Raw genomic sequence first — 17,992 nt, 5'->3', positions numbered from 1 at the left:
TTTATAATTGCCAAAACTTTTGTATAATGTATAATATGTTTGTATAAACATTATAACATTCTCAATCAAAGCTAAAGAGTAATATTCTTAACAGTCTTAATGTAACACGTAATAGATATTTCTGTTTTACTTTCTCAAGATACTCTATATAAATAAATATTTGGAGAAAGCCTGACAACAACGTTAGTATAAGAATATTTTTTATATTATAACAACAATTACTTATAATTTATTTGGTTTAGTGCACAGCGATTTAGAATATATACTAATAATAATAATAACAACGTAAATATGTTAATAATTTTTATGTATTATTTTTTAATAAACTCTAGATTGACAGGCTTTCTCAGAAACATAAAAGCTTAGACATAGTGAGAATCGACACCTTCGCCACAGGACTAGACACTAGATACAAATCTGAATATGAGTATACAAACACACAAAGAAATGCATGCATTCTTCTTAAAATAAATGGAATCACTCTGTGACTTTTGAAACTAAAGGTTTCTTTAGTCAATATATACAATAAAAGTTAACTAACTCGGGATACTCAAATGGATCTCAAGAAAATTGCGGTGTCTCTTCTAGACCTTGTTCTATGGGGGGGTTGGTATAATATTAAAACGTAACAAATATTCAAGAATCTGTTTAGAGATCATCATTTGCTGCAGACTAATAATATCTAAAATCTGTCTTTAAAAGGAATTTATATTCGAAAATATCTATCACAATTTTCATCATTTAGATCCACACTCAGTTTCGAGAGTATACAATCGTTAAGAATCACGGTATGTGATACACCGACATTAAATAAATAAACATTTTGGTGAGCTAATACTTTTAGTAGGTAATGAGTCCGCTAAATTAGTCACATTTCGTGTAAGCAAAAAAAAAGTCAATAGACGGACGGCTAAAGCGACAAGAGAATTCAGACCTAATATTACGAGACGACGTACTCGCACGCGGATCGTTCGAGAACCATCGGAGGACGAGTACGTCGCGAAGCTGCGCTACGGGCGAGGGCGCTACGTGCGAGGGCGCTACGTGCGAGGGCGCTACGTGCGAGGGCGCTACGTGCGGTGCTATAGTGCGGGGGAAGGGGGCGTCACTCGGGCTCGGGCGAGTCGGGCGCGTCGAGGCCGAGGCACACTCCGGCGGCGCTGCGCACCTTCTTCAGGTAGCTGACGCTGTCGAACTCCAGGCAACTCTGTACACACCAATAACGCTGTTAGCCTACTGGCGGCCTCTTCCTTCTTCACCGTTTGTTCTTATGCGGACTATTTCGACAATTATGGGATATTTCCTGATTTTCACCAGTTAGGCATTATATTATTGAACGCACATTTTTATCAACTTATTATCTTACCTGCCATTTAACTTTTTTACAATATCGGTGTAAACTATTAAATAGAAGTACTTAAGAAACTAGAAGTATCATAACGAAAAGCACATGTTTGCTGTAAAGCCTTCTATTATTTATACCTGTATTAATTGAAAATATAACGAAAGATCAAAATTAGTGTAATTTTGTCGTTCAAAGCATCATAGTTAAGTATGGTGTTAGTATTGGTGATAACAAGCGCAAGGTGCAGTCCATTTTATTAGTGGGAATGAAAGCAGAGATTAAGCAAAGACATATAACGTTTTTCAAATTTATTTAAAAATCAGAAAATGACAATGATAATTAACACTGGTAATTTTTAAAACAACACAACAAGACACGAACGTAAAACGAAATCTAAATATTGATATTCAAATGATATCGATTGAGAGGTCACGCAACTTACTCGCCTACCTGTACGGAACGCCACACGTATATCCATTCTGTCGGAGCAGCATGAACATGACAAATTTCTCTTATCAAGTAACAAGTCATATAAACATATATAAAATATCTATCATAAAAATTTATCAATAATCAACAGGGAATATATAACATCTATAATTCTAATCTTATAAAAATGTAATTCGATCAGTCTATGAGATTGAATATATCAGTCTTAACACCGTTTTGAATCAAACTTATATTAAATTTTGACTCGAGTAACTATGATCAAGTATGTCGTGTTCGCTCGCGAACTTCGGCTCATCACAAACTAATTAAATTATATAAATCGGTGGGAGCGTATAACTAGCGTCAATCTTAATGTAAACTTACGTTACTGAGATCATATGCTTCCAACGTCAACCTTACAAGTTAATTTATGCTTAGCGTTAAATTTAATAATCTAGAATAACTTGGCTCTGCCAATGGGTAAACACGGTACTGAGTAAGAATATCACATCGGTCACCGAGATTTAGATTTTTCTAATCGTTTAACTACTAGCAATAATTGAAAGCGGTCGCATGCAGTCGTGCAGGTAAAAGCTTTTGATGGGAATCGTGCGGGGAGTCACGCAAGAACGCGATCGTCGCGAATCGAAGGAAGACAGTTAATCGCGGCTGCGGGTACGAGCCCGAAAACAATCGTATAATCGTACAATATTTTCTACAAGAAATCTATGTACTATTACAATCGAAACGGAGATCGCCATCACAAACGTGAGCCCCCGAGGAGGATGGAGGCCGAAACAAAAGATTATCTTATGGGTCGGCTTCGGGGAAAGGGGCAATTAGTAGAAGTTGCGGCAGAGCAGGGCGGCGAGGTAGTTGGGGTGGTGCAGCGGCGGCCACAGGCGGCAGGGCGGCGGGGGCGGCGCGCGGGGCGCGGGGCGCGGGGCCGACAGCGTTACCTTGCGCGCCAGCTCGGGCGGGAAGGCGGCCAGGCCGGCGGGCGGCAGCTTGCTGAGCGGCGAGTCCGCGTACTGCACCAGCGTCTCGTACGAGTACGTCTGCCGCGCGCCACCTGCGACCGCGCACACGACATGTACTCGTTTCGTTCGTTGCGAGATTATTAAGTGCGGGTTAGGTTTAGTGGCCTGAGGAGAGATTAGAACTTTGAATTTTAAATTATATATCTAATTTGAACCTTTAAAATAAATCTGAAACAAATGTTCAGTGGTTAAATCTTCATTCGACACTTCGTACATATAAAAAATAATATTAACCCCATTTTTTCATTATTATCGAGCTAAAAAGTATGTGCATGAAAGTAGCATTTTATTTTTTAATCATATAAGAAGGTGCGCGTTTCAAAATATAAATCGGCAAACAAAGCTACGAAAGCATGAGTTAATACAGAACCCTATTCTACAGGCATAATTGCGTGTTGCAGTTTTAATTTCGCTTTATAGTGAGCGCGTCAGTCACAGTAGGCATATCAAATATCAATACATAGATAGATAAGATTTAAAAAAGGAATTGATCTTTAACTATATTATTATTTAAAAAATGCAACGTTAAAAATGATATAGCGAGTGCGAAATATACAACAACAATGTGTTAAATAATCGAAGTAAGTGAGAGGCATCGCTGCGGCGCGGCGGGCGCGGCTTACCTGCGCTCTTGTCGGTGGAGGCGGCGCGCGAGTAGCGCGGGCGGCGCGGCGCGGCGTCGTCGGGCGCTGCACACACACCCACAGCTCGCACGTGCACGCACACCGCCACCGACCACGGCCGCGCACGCGTTATGCAGAATCCACTATCGCGATCGGTCTTACGCCGCTTTTACTTACTTTTGTTTTATTTAATTCGTTACAGATAAGAAAGCTGCTGCGTCCGTTTCGAAAGAAAAATAGAAGAATGAAGTTGCTATTCCGTTATTCATCTGGACTGCGGCTCGAGCAAGAGACAAAATTAAAAAAAAGGAACTCTTACCATGTATTCGATTAAATCGAACACCGCTCGAGGTGCGAATTAGTTCAATCAAAAAGATTTTTATTAATTGCATCATTCTATTATTTGTCTGTTATCGTTTCATTACAATATATCAGCGATAGTTTGATTCTGCAAAACTGGTGGCTTACTGCCACAGGCAGTTGGTAAATATTAATAATGGCCGAATAATGACAATTAATTTGGAAAACACCGCCGTGACCGTGGTTCGAAATGGTCAGTGACTTGAGATTACACTTTTAAATGATATAATACATAATTATAATAAATACATAGATTATATTATATTGTAAATAAAACTCAGTTGAATTCTAAAATATGACACGATGTGTTACAGTGATATCAAACCAACTAAAACTGCATTTAATTAAAAAATAATTCCGATTCAAATAAATTATATATCACGCATTTTTAGTCGAAAATTCCTATTCACCCATGCGATTGCGATCAGCGTCAAACGGTTAATGTTAGCGATCTTTTGCTTATATAAACTGAAGTAATCAAAGTAATCTCTACCAAAATCTCCCATGCGAATTAAACTTTACTCGTAATATTGATGATGGCATGCCTTTAACTAGTCATTTTTAATTTTTCAAAGAGCTCAAACGAGTCAACCCTATCTTCAATCGAAACTCAGATATTCATTGAATCAGTCGGGAGCGGGTGGAGGCTCGGCGGGGCGTACCGTCGTCGTCGGGCGGCGCGGGCGGCGCGAACACGTCGTCGTCGGCGCCGTTGAGCGCGGCGTCGTCCCGCAGCAGCAGCGCGGCGGCGGGCCGCTGCGACAGCGTGAAGAAGTCGCCCGACCCCAGCGCCATCGCCTCCAGCGCTCCGGCGCTCTCGAAGTACTCGTCCAGCACCAGCTTCGCCGTCTGCGGTGTACCGGGCACGAGTTGTAAGACCACTGTGACGTCACGTGGAGAGTTTTGTGTTGAGGTACGATACGTGGACTTAAATCGTGAGTCGATTCCTACCGTTCAATTTATCAGGCTGTATCACAGTCATCAGTTAAACGTGATGTTTACACAATTCATGGAAAATCAAATACCGAAACGTTACGCTGAAATGTCATGGTCATAGATGTTAGATTTACTTTCATGAGAATGTAAATCAGGTTATACGGGATAACCGCGCGCTTTAAAAATGGTATGGTAATTTACCAAATAATATCTAAAATTACAACTTTCGGGCGAGACAGAATTTCTGAAAAATAATTAGTTTACTACTACAGGAAGATTGTGTATTATTTTTTGATTATTTAAAGTATGTATTTCACCAGCATAAATTGTTTCGTGTAATTGTAATTTTAAAATGTTACTTCTTTTCCTCCTCATTATTTTAATTTAATAATAATCTTATCTCTTAGGTAACGCAGTAGCAAAAATCCACACTAACGACTCGCGGATTGTCACCGATGGCCGATGAGACGGACGGACCGCGAGCGTCTCAGTATTTATTTAAATATAAAATAAACATCATCAGTGAATACCTTAACGAGATCCAAATTGTTGCCCGTGATCTTGATGGAATGGTCCCCAAAAGTTACGGTATATTTATACTCTCCCAACGCAGCATCGTTTGTCGAGAAACTATGAAGCAAGGCTCTCGAATTGTTGTGGGGAGACTTCTGAAAATAGATCAAAGAACACTGTCAGCAACGCGGCAAAAAATTAAAAAAATATAATATTATCAGAGGCGGCAGGGCTCACCTCTCTCGGGCGCTCGTCGGAGCCGGCGGAGTCCAACGAGGCGCGCGAGGTGGCCAGCGCCCCCCCCTCCAGCGCGCCCTCCAGCCGCACGGGCGACGCGTTGCGGCGGATGGTGTCGCCGATTAGGTGCTTCGCGTGGCTGCCGACACGTAAGTCAATGATCTCAATTTCGTACAATTTCATGAACCAATTACACTTGAATTGTAATTTCACTTAGCACATTCAGCGGTATTTCGAAACACCAAAAAGTAGCCATGGGATAAATATATGAAATAATAAAATTCATGCTCACTTGACGTTTTCCTCGTTGGGGCCAGTGATCTGCACGAGACGCTCCTTAGCTCCGGGACTCACTGAAAGCACGTCAACGTGAGATCGATAATGACTTTATGTATTTATTGTGAACACAGGAAGCTCTCAGCTAAATAATGCTTTAGTAGGCAGGCTTGTTAATATAGTCGAAACCGTAACCGATCACATTTGAAATGTTAATGAGTGGATTAATAAATTATTGTCGATGATCTGGGTGATTGATTTAGGTAATATATAGGTAATCACTAGGACAAATAATGAAGGAGTTGTGATAGTTTAGAGTATAGCCCGGCACACCATGCGCAAGCTTCGCCTCCCTCGTGCGTTCATACCTCGCTGAAACGATATGATCGTATCACTTAGCTCCTCGATCATGTGCACCCGCCTGCCCTTGATACCCATCACTGCAACACCACAACACAACTTCAGACATCCGACTCACCTCTGCGTAACGCTTGAAACATTGGCTTGACTCATGTAAAAGACTAATGCATAGAAAACAACTGTTTCAATAAAATTATAACACACTAAATTGTAATACATATCACTAAACGACAACGAAATAAAAAATGGATCGAAATTAAAAAAAACAAGTCTGACATAATAAATAACGAATTTTATCCTTAAAATGTACATAGGTAATAAATATCTCAGCATTGCCATAATCATGCAAGTTTTAAAAACAAAGGATAATAAACATATGACTACTTATAAGATATAATCTGATTGGTATCATGCATATTTGTTCCCACCATTGTTGTTACTGTCGTCATCCATGCAGTCATAAATCTTACAGGATAGATTGTAATAAATAACCAAAAAGAAATAACAAGTCTGTTCTCTATGATCATTTAAATTAAGAATAGATAGATGACCTTTCCCTGAGTCTGCATTGCGTATGACGACCTCATCCTTGGAATAGTTTTTGCCGGGTATCTTGGTGGGCTTGGGGAATTTGCCCGAGGGCTTGATAAGCTCGCCGGGGCCGAGCAGCGTGGGCGGCTCGGCGGGCGCAGCCAGCGTGGGGGACGCCGCACCGCCTCCGCCCGACCCCTCCATCGTCGGCACTAGCAGCGGCTGTAGATGGTCGAATCGATATTTTTAACAGATGTAACAACATAACTAGTTTAATTATGAAAAAATTTACAAAATGACTGCAGATTCATGATACTATCCCCAAGTTGGGTCAATAAAAACCTATTAGATTTTTCTGCTGATATATTTTCAGTACAAGCCTGGTGACTGCAAGCCTTGGCAGTGGTTAAGTGGATAAGTCCATGACAGTGAAGAAATAGAGTAGGAAGCTGTGTGTATACACACACTTGTTCACTATAATATGTCTTCATAGACGTAATCAGCAAGATCATAACAAATATTTAGCAATCAAGACAGACATCTTTAAGTTTTTAACAATAAAAACATTAAGATCAATATTTAAATATATTTATGTACATTATATATAATTAGAAAATAATGTGTGAATGTTAAAATTTTTACCTCAGCATGTGTGCCACGATGTCTATAGTATTGACTCATGTAATCGGATCCTTGCCAATGTTTAGCTCGCAACTCTATTAGTTCAAGCAAATGAAGTCTAGTTTTTTTATCCAGCCGCTCATCCTGGGATCCATTGCGGAAAACAACGAAATATCTGAGAATTTTTTTAATATTTATATTTATTTATACATTTTAATTAATAGTAAATTGGTATAAAGAAAATTAATTATTGTGCTTAGGCCAAGTTTGCTCTTTACATAATTTATTAGTCTCTAGGAGTAATAGCTCTTTTCATAATTTTTTTTTATAAAAAATAAAACTGCAACCAAATCAAATAAAAAACTGTGTTTAACGAACAGATCAGGAATGCCTTTATGACTAATACTTCTACAAAAGATGAGGCTCAACTATCTGTACATTGCTTAATTTAAGAAAAAAAAAGTGTTGTGTTTGTATAGTTAGAAAACTGACCTGTCAAGAAAGTCTTTATAGAGTGCTTCCAGCTGGGCACCATAAAGCTTAAGATTAGAATACATAGTGGCCACATTGCTTTGAAGAGCTCTGTCAAAGTTTCCTTGCATCATTTGATATGCTACCGCCTCCGTTAAAACTATCAGGTCATCAACTGAAACAAAGAAAAACTTAAACATAAATAAATTTTGGATGTTTCTGTGTTTGAAAATTTAAGTCAAGTACAAATCAATTAAAATTAAAACTACAATACACAATGATTGCATTGTTTTTAACTAAACTCACACAAAGATGTAACTTATATAAAATTATATTATACTCCAATAAGATTCTTACCAGAATTAATTTTGACATCTAAAACAGAGTTACGGTTATGTGCGGAACTGGTCGTCGATTTCAAGGGTCTGGGCACTTCAAGTTTCTTTACCGTGCGGGTCATTTTCGTTAGGGTCGACATGGTGCTGTTCAAATATAAACACACAAAGTCATATCAAAACATTACGCGTGCACAATTAATTATAACATACTAAAGCCGTCTGCAACATTAATGTTTCGGTGTGACGTGCCTAATGATGATAGATACATATTTGTTGAAGGAGTGTCATAATTTATTCATGATTAAACAATGGTACAGGAACAATACAATTAGCAAAAAGAGCAACTCACTCATCCATGGCGACTGCTATTCGATGTACACTACGACCACTATTAAAGCAAAACGCGTAAATAAAAAGTGAAAGTGATGACAATGATCCTAGCGAATAAATTCGGAACAAACCCGATACGTGTTCATTACTCTTTATATTAGTTTATTTTCTTGTAATATAGAAGGAGAAGTGAAAAAATTTTGACTGTGAACTAAATCTAATACTTTACTCGATGAAAAACATTTAGACAAAACAATTGAAAACCATGGAACACGATGAAATAAGAAATAAACAAGAAAACTCACCTGGCTACGCCATTAATTCGCAATAAAAATAAATTTAGTGTGGTGACAAGACCACTAAAAAGGTTTCACTTCAAATTAACAAAAATAAATAAAATAAAAAATATTTTATGAATAAAATATGAATTTTGATATTTATTTATAAAACTATATTAGTAAATATATAATTTTATTTAAATTAAAAAAAACCGGTCAATTTAAAAAAACATATTGTATTCATCTCTGCAGTCTGCACTACAAATTACGACTTTAATGTTGCCAGAGTTATTATATTAATCTCTCCCATAAAACAAATAGAATTAAAACTGCTGTTCCAAAATTACTACACATATTTAGTGAATCATCATGCAGGTATGCTAAGTTTCTTTAATCAACTCTTGATAACATTCAAAATTATAACTGAGAACAAATTAACACTATACCCTAACTTGTCAGTGTCAACATGTCAAGTGTCATGAGGGATTTTGTGAGAGGTGGTCGTGTTTTGGTTTTGAAAATTTTCACTATGCAAATATGAATAAGAAGTACGAAAGTTTATTTTACCTAAAACTTTTAGTTTAAACTTTGTTAAGTGTTTAAACAATTAAGTAGTGTTTGGTGATGTTTTTTATTTGAAAGACTATTTGTATAATGGACACTTTAGTATAAAGTAAGTTATAAGAAATAAGTTATGATATATTATTTTCAGGTGTAATTTATGGATAAAAATTTAATTAATAAAATATTGGGATTTAAAAGGATTTATTTTTGAATAATATTTTTTTTCTTTATATAATTATTAAATATATTCTAATTTAGAACATTTTTTTTATGAAATTTATTTTCAGATAATGCATAAATACTATATCTCGGTGTTATTAGTGCGCTTGGTTCTACCAGCGTCACTTCTTCTTGGTAAGTTATTTTATTAGTCAAATTTCTTTCAAGTTTAGTATTTATTTCACTACCTACTACCTGCCTACTATTATTATTCATATTTGTTCAGAATGCTTATGTTTTATGTTAGTGATATATTGCGAATACATGACTAATTATGTATGTATACAAATAAATATTATATCATTGTTAGATTATAATATGGGCCATTGTTACATAATATTATATTTTTTATATCATTAAGGAATTTCAAAATTAATCTTTTTCTTCTAGTCAATAATTACTAGTGACTAGAAGAAAAAGTATAAAGTAATAATAGTGCATTACATGATAACCTTTAGGCATTTAGTGAACATTTTTTTTATTACAAAATTAAAAGAATCAAGAAAATACTAAAATAAATAATAATAATATAACTGCAAGATCATTTTATATTCAGCAGTTTAGGTTTCATCTGTAATGTAACCAAATATTGGAAAATATGTTTAAATTTTTTACATATTTAATTAATTTCCAATACATTGTCATGTAATGTAAGCAAGTAAAATTGAATTTATTAAAAAAAAAGACTGAAGAGGTTTTTAAAAAAAAAAATCCTGAATATGTTAGGTTCACACTTTTAAACTATCGGTGAGTTAAATGGATGAAGATGAGTACACAGAACTTGGTAAAAAATATTTTTTGCTTTGCTTAAATAAATAACAAAATCGTAAAAAATTGTCTTAAGTTAAGATCAACTTTAATTATCAGGCCTGAAGGCATAATTTTGCTTATGTTAATTTTAAATATAGTTTTCTGATTGAGCTGCATAACATATGTTATATGAATACTTGCTAAACATATATATTTATATGTTTAGCAAGTATTCAAAATATAAATGGTAAATATGTTCATGTGTAACAAATACAATTACAAGTACTTAATTGAAACACTGTGAAGCCTTGATTGTATATAATTCTTTTAATAAAAAAGTGAAGAAAATAGAAGAGAGAAAAGAAAATTAACTCCTTCATATAATTAGTGCCAAATTTGTAATTGAGAATTGTTTAAGCGAAAAGGATTTTTTATATTTTAATGTCAGTGGTACGCCTTTACAAACAAAGTTGTTATATACGTATTGTGTAACGAAAAAGTTCGTACGTCAAGTCATGTAGGCAGGCTTTGCAATTCGAGAGTAACTAGCCATACCAAAACATGAACTTTAACATACATACATAAGCAGCCCGTAAATGTCCCACTGCTGGGATAAAGGCCTCCTCTCCCTTTGAGGAGAAGGTTTTGGAGCATATTCCACCACGCTGCTCCAATGCGGGTTGGCGGAATACACATGTGGCTGAATTTCGTTGAAATTAGACACATGCAGGTTTCCTCACGATGTTTTCCTTCACCGCCGAGCACGAGATGAATTATAAACACAAATTAAGCACATGAAATTTCAGTGGTGCCTGCCTGGGTTTGAACCCGAAATCATCGGTTAAGATGCACGCGTTCTAACCACTGGGCCATCTCGGCTCTTAAACATGAACTTTACTGATATAAAAAAAAAATTGTAAAGACAAATTCTGGAATCCTTTTGTATTTATTAATAACTCACAAAAACTTAGAAATAAACAGATATAATGTATAAATAATGACTAAACCTAAAGCATTTAACTATTGATACAATATATTCCCTAACGTTAATCCTTACGATAAACAACGCCGTTACTCAACTAAACGGCCGCGTTCCAAACTACTTCATTTAAATTTTAAACATTTTTCGTGATGTGTAGATAGATGTATATGTAAATTTATATGTAATAAAACCTAAATAGCTTGAGTAAGCATAAGTTTTGTTCATTGAGGAATCGCAATCTATGTATCTAATTGTATTTAATAATTAAAATGAAACTGTATCTGCAAAATCCCCCCTTTGAATTTTCGTGCGCGTGCGAAGGACGCTTTGCAGGTGCGTTTGAAATAAACATGCTTTATATAAGTGAATTACTTCAACTAACAGAACTAGTTCTTCAAATCTAAACAAACGTACAGTTTAAAATCTATTAAAATTACATGTAATGATAATCGCGTAAGGCTCATAAGGTTCTTCATGTTAATGCTAGGTATGTGATAACTTAGTCACTTAGTGCCCTCAGTGAGACAGAGCTTGATGTGGACTGACTGACGGAGATCTAGTTAAAATTACAGGATACAATATATGTGTATTACTAACATCCTCAAAAATGTCCAGTGAACATAATATGCGAAATCAAAGATATATTATCTTCCTAAATCGTAAAATAGCTATTTAAAGTAATAACGGCAAAAGTTAAGCACTGTACAGTCCCTTTATGTACCCCTAACAACGGTATTGGATAATTTCATGATGGTCGGTTTAGTAGTAAAGATGTGAAAGCGTAATAAAGAAACAAATAAATTCGCATTGATAATATTAGTTACCATATACTTATACAATTTTGTTATTAACGCCAATTAATTAATATCAACTATGTACATATCTTGGTTGACTTACAATGAATGCTTAGAATTGTGCAATGCTCTCAACTTCTCGGCATATGTGACGTAATCCGCCGAAACCGGCCGGTCGTCTGTGCCGGTGCCATTGGCACGATCATCGTTAAAATCTTATTATATATTTAAAAAATATGGTCATAAAAATCTCATTTGCCTATAATCTACTCAAGTATGTTAAGAATGTTTGACTTTTCATACCTATTCTTTTTTTTTATAATTAAATTTATTCGATACTAATGATTATAAATAAATTTAAAAAGGTCATATCAATTTAATTTACCTAATAAACCTGCCTGTAAATGCGTAAGTAACTCTGCTATCATACTTTCACGGCCGAACCACTATACGGAATTTGATACAAAACAAGTTTAAACCCTCTTAAAGGACATAGACTATTTTTTATATCTAACTCATAAAAGGCGAGCGAAGCCGTGAGAAGTTTTAAATAAATAGTTTGTATTAAAACCTTGTTTTAAAAAACATTTATCTACTAGTTTATTTGATAGTATAATAACAATAAAAGTATTGTAAGGTATAGAGTAAAAAATCGTTGAAGTGTTATATCATAGTTGCAAAGATTTGATTTAGCTTTTATAACGTCGCATTGCGGGATAGAAGTAATGTATCCTAGGGGCGCGCCTCGCACTGGGTGCGTCCTCGTGGTTCATTCTCTGACCTCTTGACCGAATTGTCATCCCTTGCTTAGGAAGCCCTGTGATTAATAAACTTCGATATTTGCATTTTCCACACGCAAATATATATTTTTAATATTTATGATAATAAATCAAAGTTGCGTGTTTGATTTGTTAATTATTTTCATTGTTTTATTATTCATATTTGCTTGGACCCTACAATATATGTTAATTATATTGAAATTACAAAAAAAAAATACTCACTTCATTTAAAAGGTCCTCGGTATTTTACTAGAGCCGTATGATTATACCTACGACAAACTAAGTATGTGATGTTAAAGATATTAGGAGAAGAAAAAGAAGTAAATAATATTTTAATCGGTATTCTACATAACAAATAACTGACACAAATACGTAACTAACCTCATTTTTCGTTCTCGCATGAGTTCCTCAAACGAAACATTTGGGTCTAAAGGGCAACTTTTTGCCTCTATAACAACATGGCATATAAATGAAACAAACCACAAATCGGAGTCTATTTGGATTAGGAGTACATTTTTAAATGATTTTTTTTTGTGTTTGTTCGTTTTTTTTAGAATTCGTTACTCTCAATAAACCTGCTCCAAGTGTGATTAATATAATTAAGTGAACAGTATAACTAGACTAGTTAATTCATTTCCTAAAAAAAGTCTAAATTAACCTGGAATTTGTTATAGAGGAAGGAATCGAAAGTTCGATGTTCAAGTAAAATTGTTTGTGCAACTAATGGACCGCGCCTGCAGCGGTACCGTTACATGAACCTTCCTACGCGATATACTATTTGATATACATTTATATGATCCTAATTTTTATATTATAAATAAGTTTACTGTTTGAACTATATTCACCACTGTATCAAATTAAATAATATAAAACTAGATTTCATATTATTCTATCGTACACATTTAAGACTAAAAAAGTATTTCTTTAATTAATCGTCATAAGTTATTACGTAGTCAAATACAGCCGTAGTTTTAAATACTAGTTTACATAGTTATTATATAAAGATTATGTATCTTTATGTCTTAAAAATCCAACATACATAACACAAACCAAAAAAAGTGAAAAAAGCTGAAATAATTTAAATGTTGATTACATTATATAATGGAGAATATTTATTTAAATAAATCCTGGTACGAGACAAAGGCTTCTAATCTAACAAATACTAAAATACTAGGTAACTAGGTACCAGAAAAATACCTTAATGCAATTCATAACGAATATTGTGTTGGTATTTTATAACATGAACGTACTAATTGTTCCAGGAGTTCTGGTTAATTATTGTCTGTAATTGGGCTTTTAAAGTAATGAAAAATTATACTATCACGCAAAGTCCGATTCTACCTCAACGTTTTACATCAACATGTTGATGTTAAGTGAGGGAATTCGTGACACACCCAGACTGTAATTCATATATGAACACACCACACACGCACAGTCAGAGCTATTTTTATTACGGTTATCTTAAACGCTGAATACAACAATATTTTCGAATATAGGTCAAAATGTCAATTTGGAAACGGTTTCAAATATAAATACTGTATGTACATTAATAAAATAAAAGTGCAATGTTCGACATATTCTTTTCTGGGAAGTGAGTTACATAATGTTGTCTTAGATTTTCGCGATTATTACACATTGAAATAAAACTAGTTTTTAACGGATTTAATCGCGTATATTAATTATTTTAACATCCCGACGTTTCGAGCACTTTGCAGTGTTCGTGGTCACGGGCAGTCTGCCGTCGGGAATCCGTTAAAACTAGTTTTATTTCAGTATGAGTTACGTAATATATTTACTTATAAGTTAATATTAATGTTTGTTATTTAAAAATGCTTTCAATCAAATCTTTTACTCAAATTTTGGTTATTCATAAATAAAACAAAAAAACAAAATCACGCACTGAGCAATTTAATTTTAATATTATTTGAATGGCAAAATATTAGTCATTATATTATTTATATAAATATTATACTAAAGCGAAAGTATCTCTGCCTATCTGTCTGTCTGTAGCTATTTCATACCTAAACCATTGAACCGAATTTGATGAAATTATGTATAAAGCAAGCTTGAAGTCCGAGGAAGGCTATATGCTACTTTTTATGCCTAACAACTGACAAACAGCCAAACACCATAAAACGCGAAGCCGAACAATTAGGGTTCATTTGATCTGCCAATAATTATCAACTTTCCAAGCATTTCCCACGTCTCTTATGAAGTGCGACCTCAACTTACCCTCCGATCGGCCAACAATACACTAGCGGAACCATTCTACCCCTTTCAATAATGGTACGGACGAAAACGCTTACCCATATTACCATGGCAATCTTCACGACGCACCGATATATATTTCCTGGGGTAAAACTTAGTTAAGTTTTCCTCATCGATAATCGGTATCCCACACCTTCATCATATGTGATCGATAACCTTTACATCAATAAACTTCACACTCGGATGACAGAGATCATAGAGACCAGGCTTTTCTATGGAACTGCACCTGCAGATCAGATCCCGGCATCCCGTCATATCTTTCTTCGTTTTCTCCTGCGACTAAATCTGTCTCTACCACTATTAAAAATAAACCAAACCAAATACTGAACTGTATCCCCAAATTCATTATTCATTCATTAAACTGTAAAAAAATAATTTCTTAAGAGATTTGTCAAAATTTTGATTTTGAGTGAACTGAACCGATTACAAAAACTTCCAAATAACTTGCGAGTTTTGACGTATTGTGAGTCAAAGGTTGTAATGAAACAATGTGAGACTCTGTGTAAACGCTTAGTCTTAACTTAACATACGTCTGTCATGAGTTACTCATTCTATGATATTGTTTCTCATATATATGTTTATACTGTTTCGAGAAATATTATCTTAATGTTACAAAAATGTTTAACACGATATGCTTACGTGTGCATTAATCTGCTATGTCGGTATTCTCGTAATGTTTGTATGTACGTACCTATATGTATATAAAGTCTGAACGAATTTGGTGTGGAAAATACACATGTTGAATGTACCGTTTACGATTCGCTTCAAGGCATATGACGATGTACGCAAAGTGATGGAAATAGCAATGCGATTTTAAGTAGGTAGCAGGTACGGCGGCATATTCGGACGGCGAATACGTTGCCGGTTGCCTTATCGGATGTCTGATTCACAAGGTCACGCCACAGTTCAACTGGTTAACTAGCAACCTACATTATGCGTGATCTCATCGTTATGTCAAATTCGTCGATAATAAGTACAACGTAACACGATTTTTGTATTTGTTGGTTATATTTATTACAGACGCAAACGCAAACATATCATCGTAGTACAATACAATGGTAATCCGTACGTTATGAATGACTGTGAATATTAATATTTGTTTAACGTTAAACCAGTGTGAGGGATTGAAAGTTACTAATGAAGACTCGATTAAATTAGAATTTTGATCGCATTAATTGTACTACTTAGCTCCTTAGGCAGATAAATTGGTGGGGGTACTGGAGTTTGGAGTCAAGAGTAATACCTAATAAGGCCATCGACTCAACAAGTTCACGAGATGACTGAGCGCTCTGAGCGCCTGTCTGGTGTAGTTGTGATTTTGTTCGTCGAAGTTCGTTGGATACTTAACACACATAAATCGTTACTTCATTTGTCATTACTTTGTCATATAGCATTAAAGATACTTCACTACGTACCTCTACGTTTATCCTTCCTAAATTGCTTGTTTTAGAGCTTCTTACTGTCTTGAACGCGTTATGACGCTATAGTAGTACCTCCTGATTGACAGTCAAGTTTTGATAAATGTAATCGGGGTTACACAGATCTAAGACTCTATTTGTTAAAGAAAACATTATAAATCATTTCGAGTTTCTTAACTCCCTAACATGGCGTGTGTCTTAATATATGATCCTCAAAATGAATTTTGTTGCAAAATGACTACTTACAAAGATTCCTAGTCGTTAAACTATATAAGTTTATTTATATAAATTACGAGTAAAAAATAGGACTTTTACTTAACAAATTTTCTAATTGCATTTGACTATTGTGCTGTCTTATGTTGTCTAGTCTATTTCATTAACTTCGTAAAACCTATAGTTTATTTCATTAACTTTATAACAGCGATGATCATGATATATGCTTAATTGAATTGTATACTGGACTATTCAATTTTTTTTTAACAAAACGATATTTATCTACTTACATATATAAAAGTTATGCTTTTATATATATATAAATAAATAGATAACCCATCAAATATCAACCTATTGTAAATTGGATTTGGATTGTATAAACAATCAAACAACTTATTTTTATAACACTTAGTCTGATCATGAATTGTTAACAACATTTTTCATCTTTTTTAAGAGGGTTTTATAAACTATTTTAAATACACAATTTAAAAGCGCGCTGCGTCTACTTACATTAAAATAATTCTAAGTCGCGGTTGCAACGTCATCTGGAGCTAAATTGAGAAGCAAACTACTTTTAAACTTTCATGACTGTTCACGTCACACAGCAACAGCATAGTGTTTTTCATTCTTTAAGCGTATGCCCTATAAACACACATTAAAAATTAAATACCTACGAGGAATGTTTAGATAATGGTTTTAGCATTAACTTAATTAGTAAAACAACCGTAATCACATTTTAATTACTACTTAACCGTTATGATCATCTATTTAATAACATTTTAAAATGTCTGACTTATATTTAATGCACAGTTTCCACCTTGGTCGGTCTTACAGGATGTAATTTTGCACAAGAATTCCTTATGGGACATATGAGAACACTAACTGATTGTTCTAAATTTTACAAAACTAATCAATTATTTTGATGACGAGACCAATGCTTCTATGAGCAAGGCAATAAAAAAATTTCAAGTAATATTTTGGAATGTGTTCCAAATAATAAATAAATAAATAAATAAATATTGGACAACATCACATACATTACTCTGATCCCAATGTAAGTAGCTAAAGCACTTGTGTTATGGAAATCAGAAGTAACGACGGTACCACAAACACCCAGACCCAAGACAACATAGAAAACTAATGAACTTTTTCTACATCGACTCGGCCGGGAATCGAACCCGGGACCTCAGAGTGGCGTACCCATGAAAACCGTTGTACACACTACTCGACCACGGAGGTCGTCAAAAATAATTTAAGTTAAATTTTAAGACAATAGAGGTAGTCTCTGACCCAAATATTAATTACCTTACCTTATAG

At 34.7% G+C, this 17,992-nt stretch overlaps 2 protein-coding genes across 17 annotated transcripts in view; one reads left to right on the top strand and one right to left on the bottom strand.

The window, feature by feature from the left end:
- Positions 1-853: 853 nt before the first annotated feature.
- Positions 854-8,780, bottom strand: LOC125077141 (eukaryotic translation initiation factor 4E-binding protein Mextli). 9 transcript variants are annotated; one of them, XM_047688957.1, is made up of 13 exons: positions 8,430-8,639; positions 8,100-8,224; positions 7,764-7,917; positions 7,293-7,446; positions 6,671-6,872; positions 6,128-6,199; positions 5,776-5,836; positions 5,484-5,622; positions 5,264-5,401; positions 4,460-4,678; positions 2,734-2,919; positions 1,080-1,207; positions 854-1,049 (listed from the first exon to the last, which is right to left on the bottom strand). In XM_047688957.1, exons 1-12 carry the CDS (start codon positions 8,435-8,437, stop codon positions 1,106-1,108), a joined length of 1,560 nt encoding a protein of 519 aa, XP_047544913.1. In that variant the 5' UTR covers positions 8,438-8,639; the 3' UTR covers positions 854-1,049; positions 1,080-1,105. The 9 variants fall into 9 exon arrangements, with proteins under 9 accessions (XP_047544913.1, XP_047544916.1, XP_047544914.1 ...); XM_047688960.1 differs by adding an exon at positions 3,438-3,503 and having other exon boundaries at positions 854-1,207; positions 2,734-2,846; positions 8,430-8,635; XM_047688958.1 differs by adding an exon at positions 3,438-3,503 and having other exon boundaries at positions 854-1,207; positions 2,734-2,846; positions 4,460-4,646; positions 8,430-8,631.
- Positions 8,781-9,043: 263 nt separating this feature from the next.
- The window catches only part of LOC125077451 (piezo-type mechanosensitive ion channel component), a 43,308-nt gene continuing 34,359 nt past the window's right edge, over positions 9,044-17,992 (top strand). For 7 of the 8 annotated variants that reach the window (XM_047689436.1, XM_047689434.1, XM_047689435.1 and 4 more), the window contains exons 1-2: positions 9,044-9,063; positions 9,540-9,606. In XM_047689436.1, the coding sequence (XP_047545392.1) occupies positions 9,058-9,063; positions 9,540-9,606 (73 nt within the window). In that variant the 5' untranslated portion in view covers positions 9,044-9,057. Of the gene's footprint in view, positions 9,064-9,184; positions 9,362-9,539; positions 9,607-17,992 lie in introns of those variants that run through there. The other variant, XM_047689433.1, reaches the window with a different exon arrangement.

Source organism: Vanessa atalanta, chromosome 3 (assembly GCF_905147765.1).
Source record: "Vanessa atalanta chromosome 3, ilVanAtal1.2, whole genome shotgun sequence".
Classification (NCBI taxonomy): domain Eukaryota; kingdom Metazoa; phylum Arthropoda; class Insecta; order Lepidoptera; family Nymphalidae; genus Vanessa; species Vanessa atalanta.
This window is presented reverse-complemented; position numbering and strand designations above follow the sequence as displayed.

Excerpts from the sequence above, each read along its gene's own strand:
- LOC125077141 (XM_047688957.1), bottom strand. Across the intron at positions 5,623-5,775 it reads CCCAACGAGGAAAACGTCAA|CCACGCGAAGCACCTAATCG; the intron begins GTGAGCATGAAT and ends ACGTGTCGGCAG. Across the intron at positions 5,402-5,483 it reads CCGACGAGCGCCCGAGAGAG|AAGTCTCCCCACAACAATTC; the intron begins GTGAGCCCTGCC and ends ATCTATTTTCAG.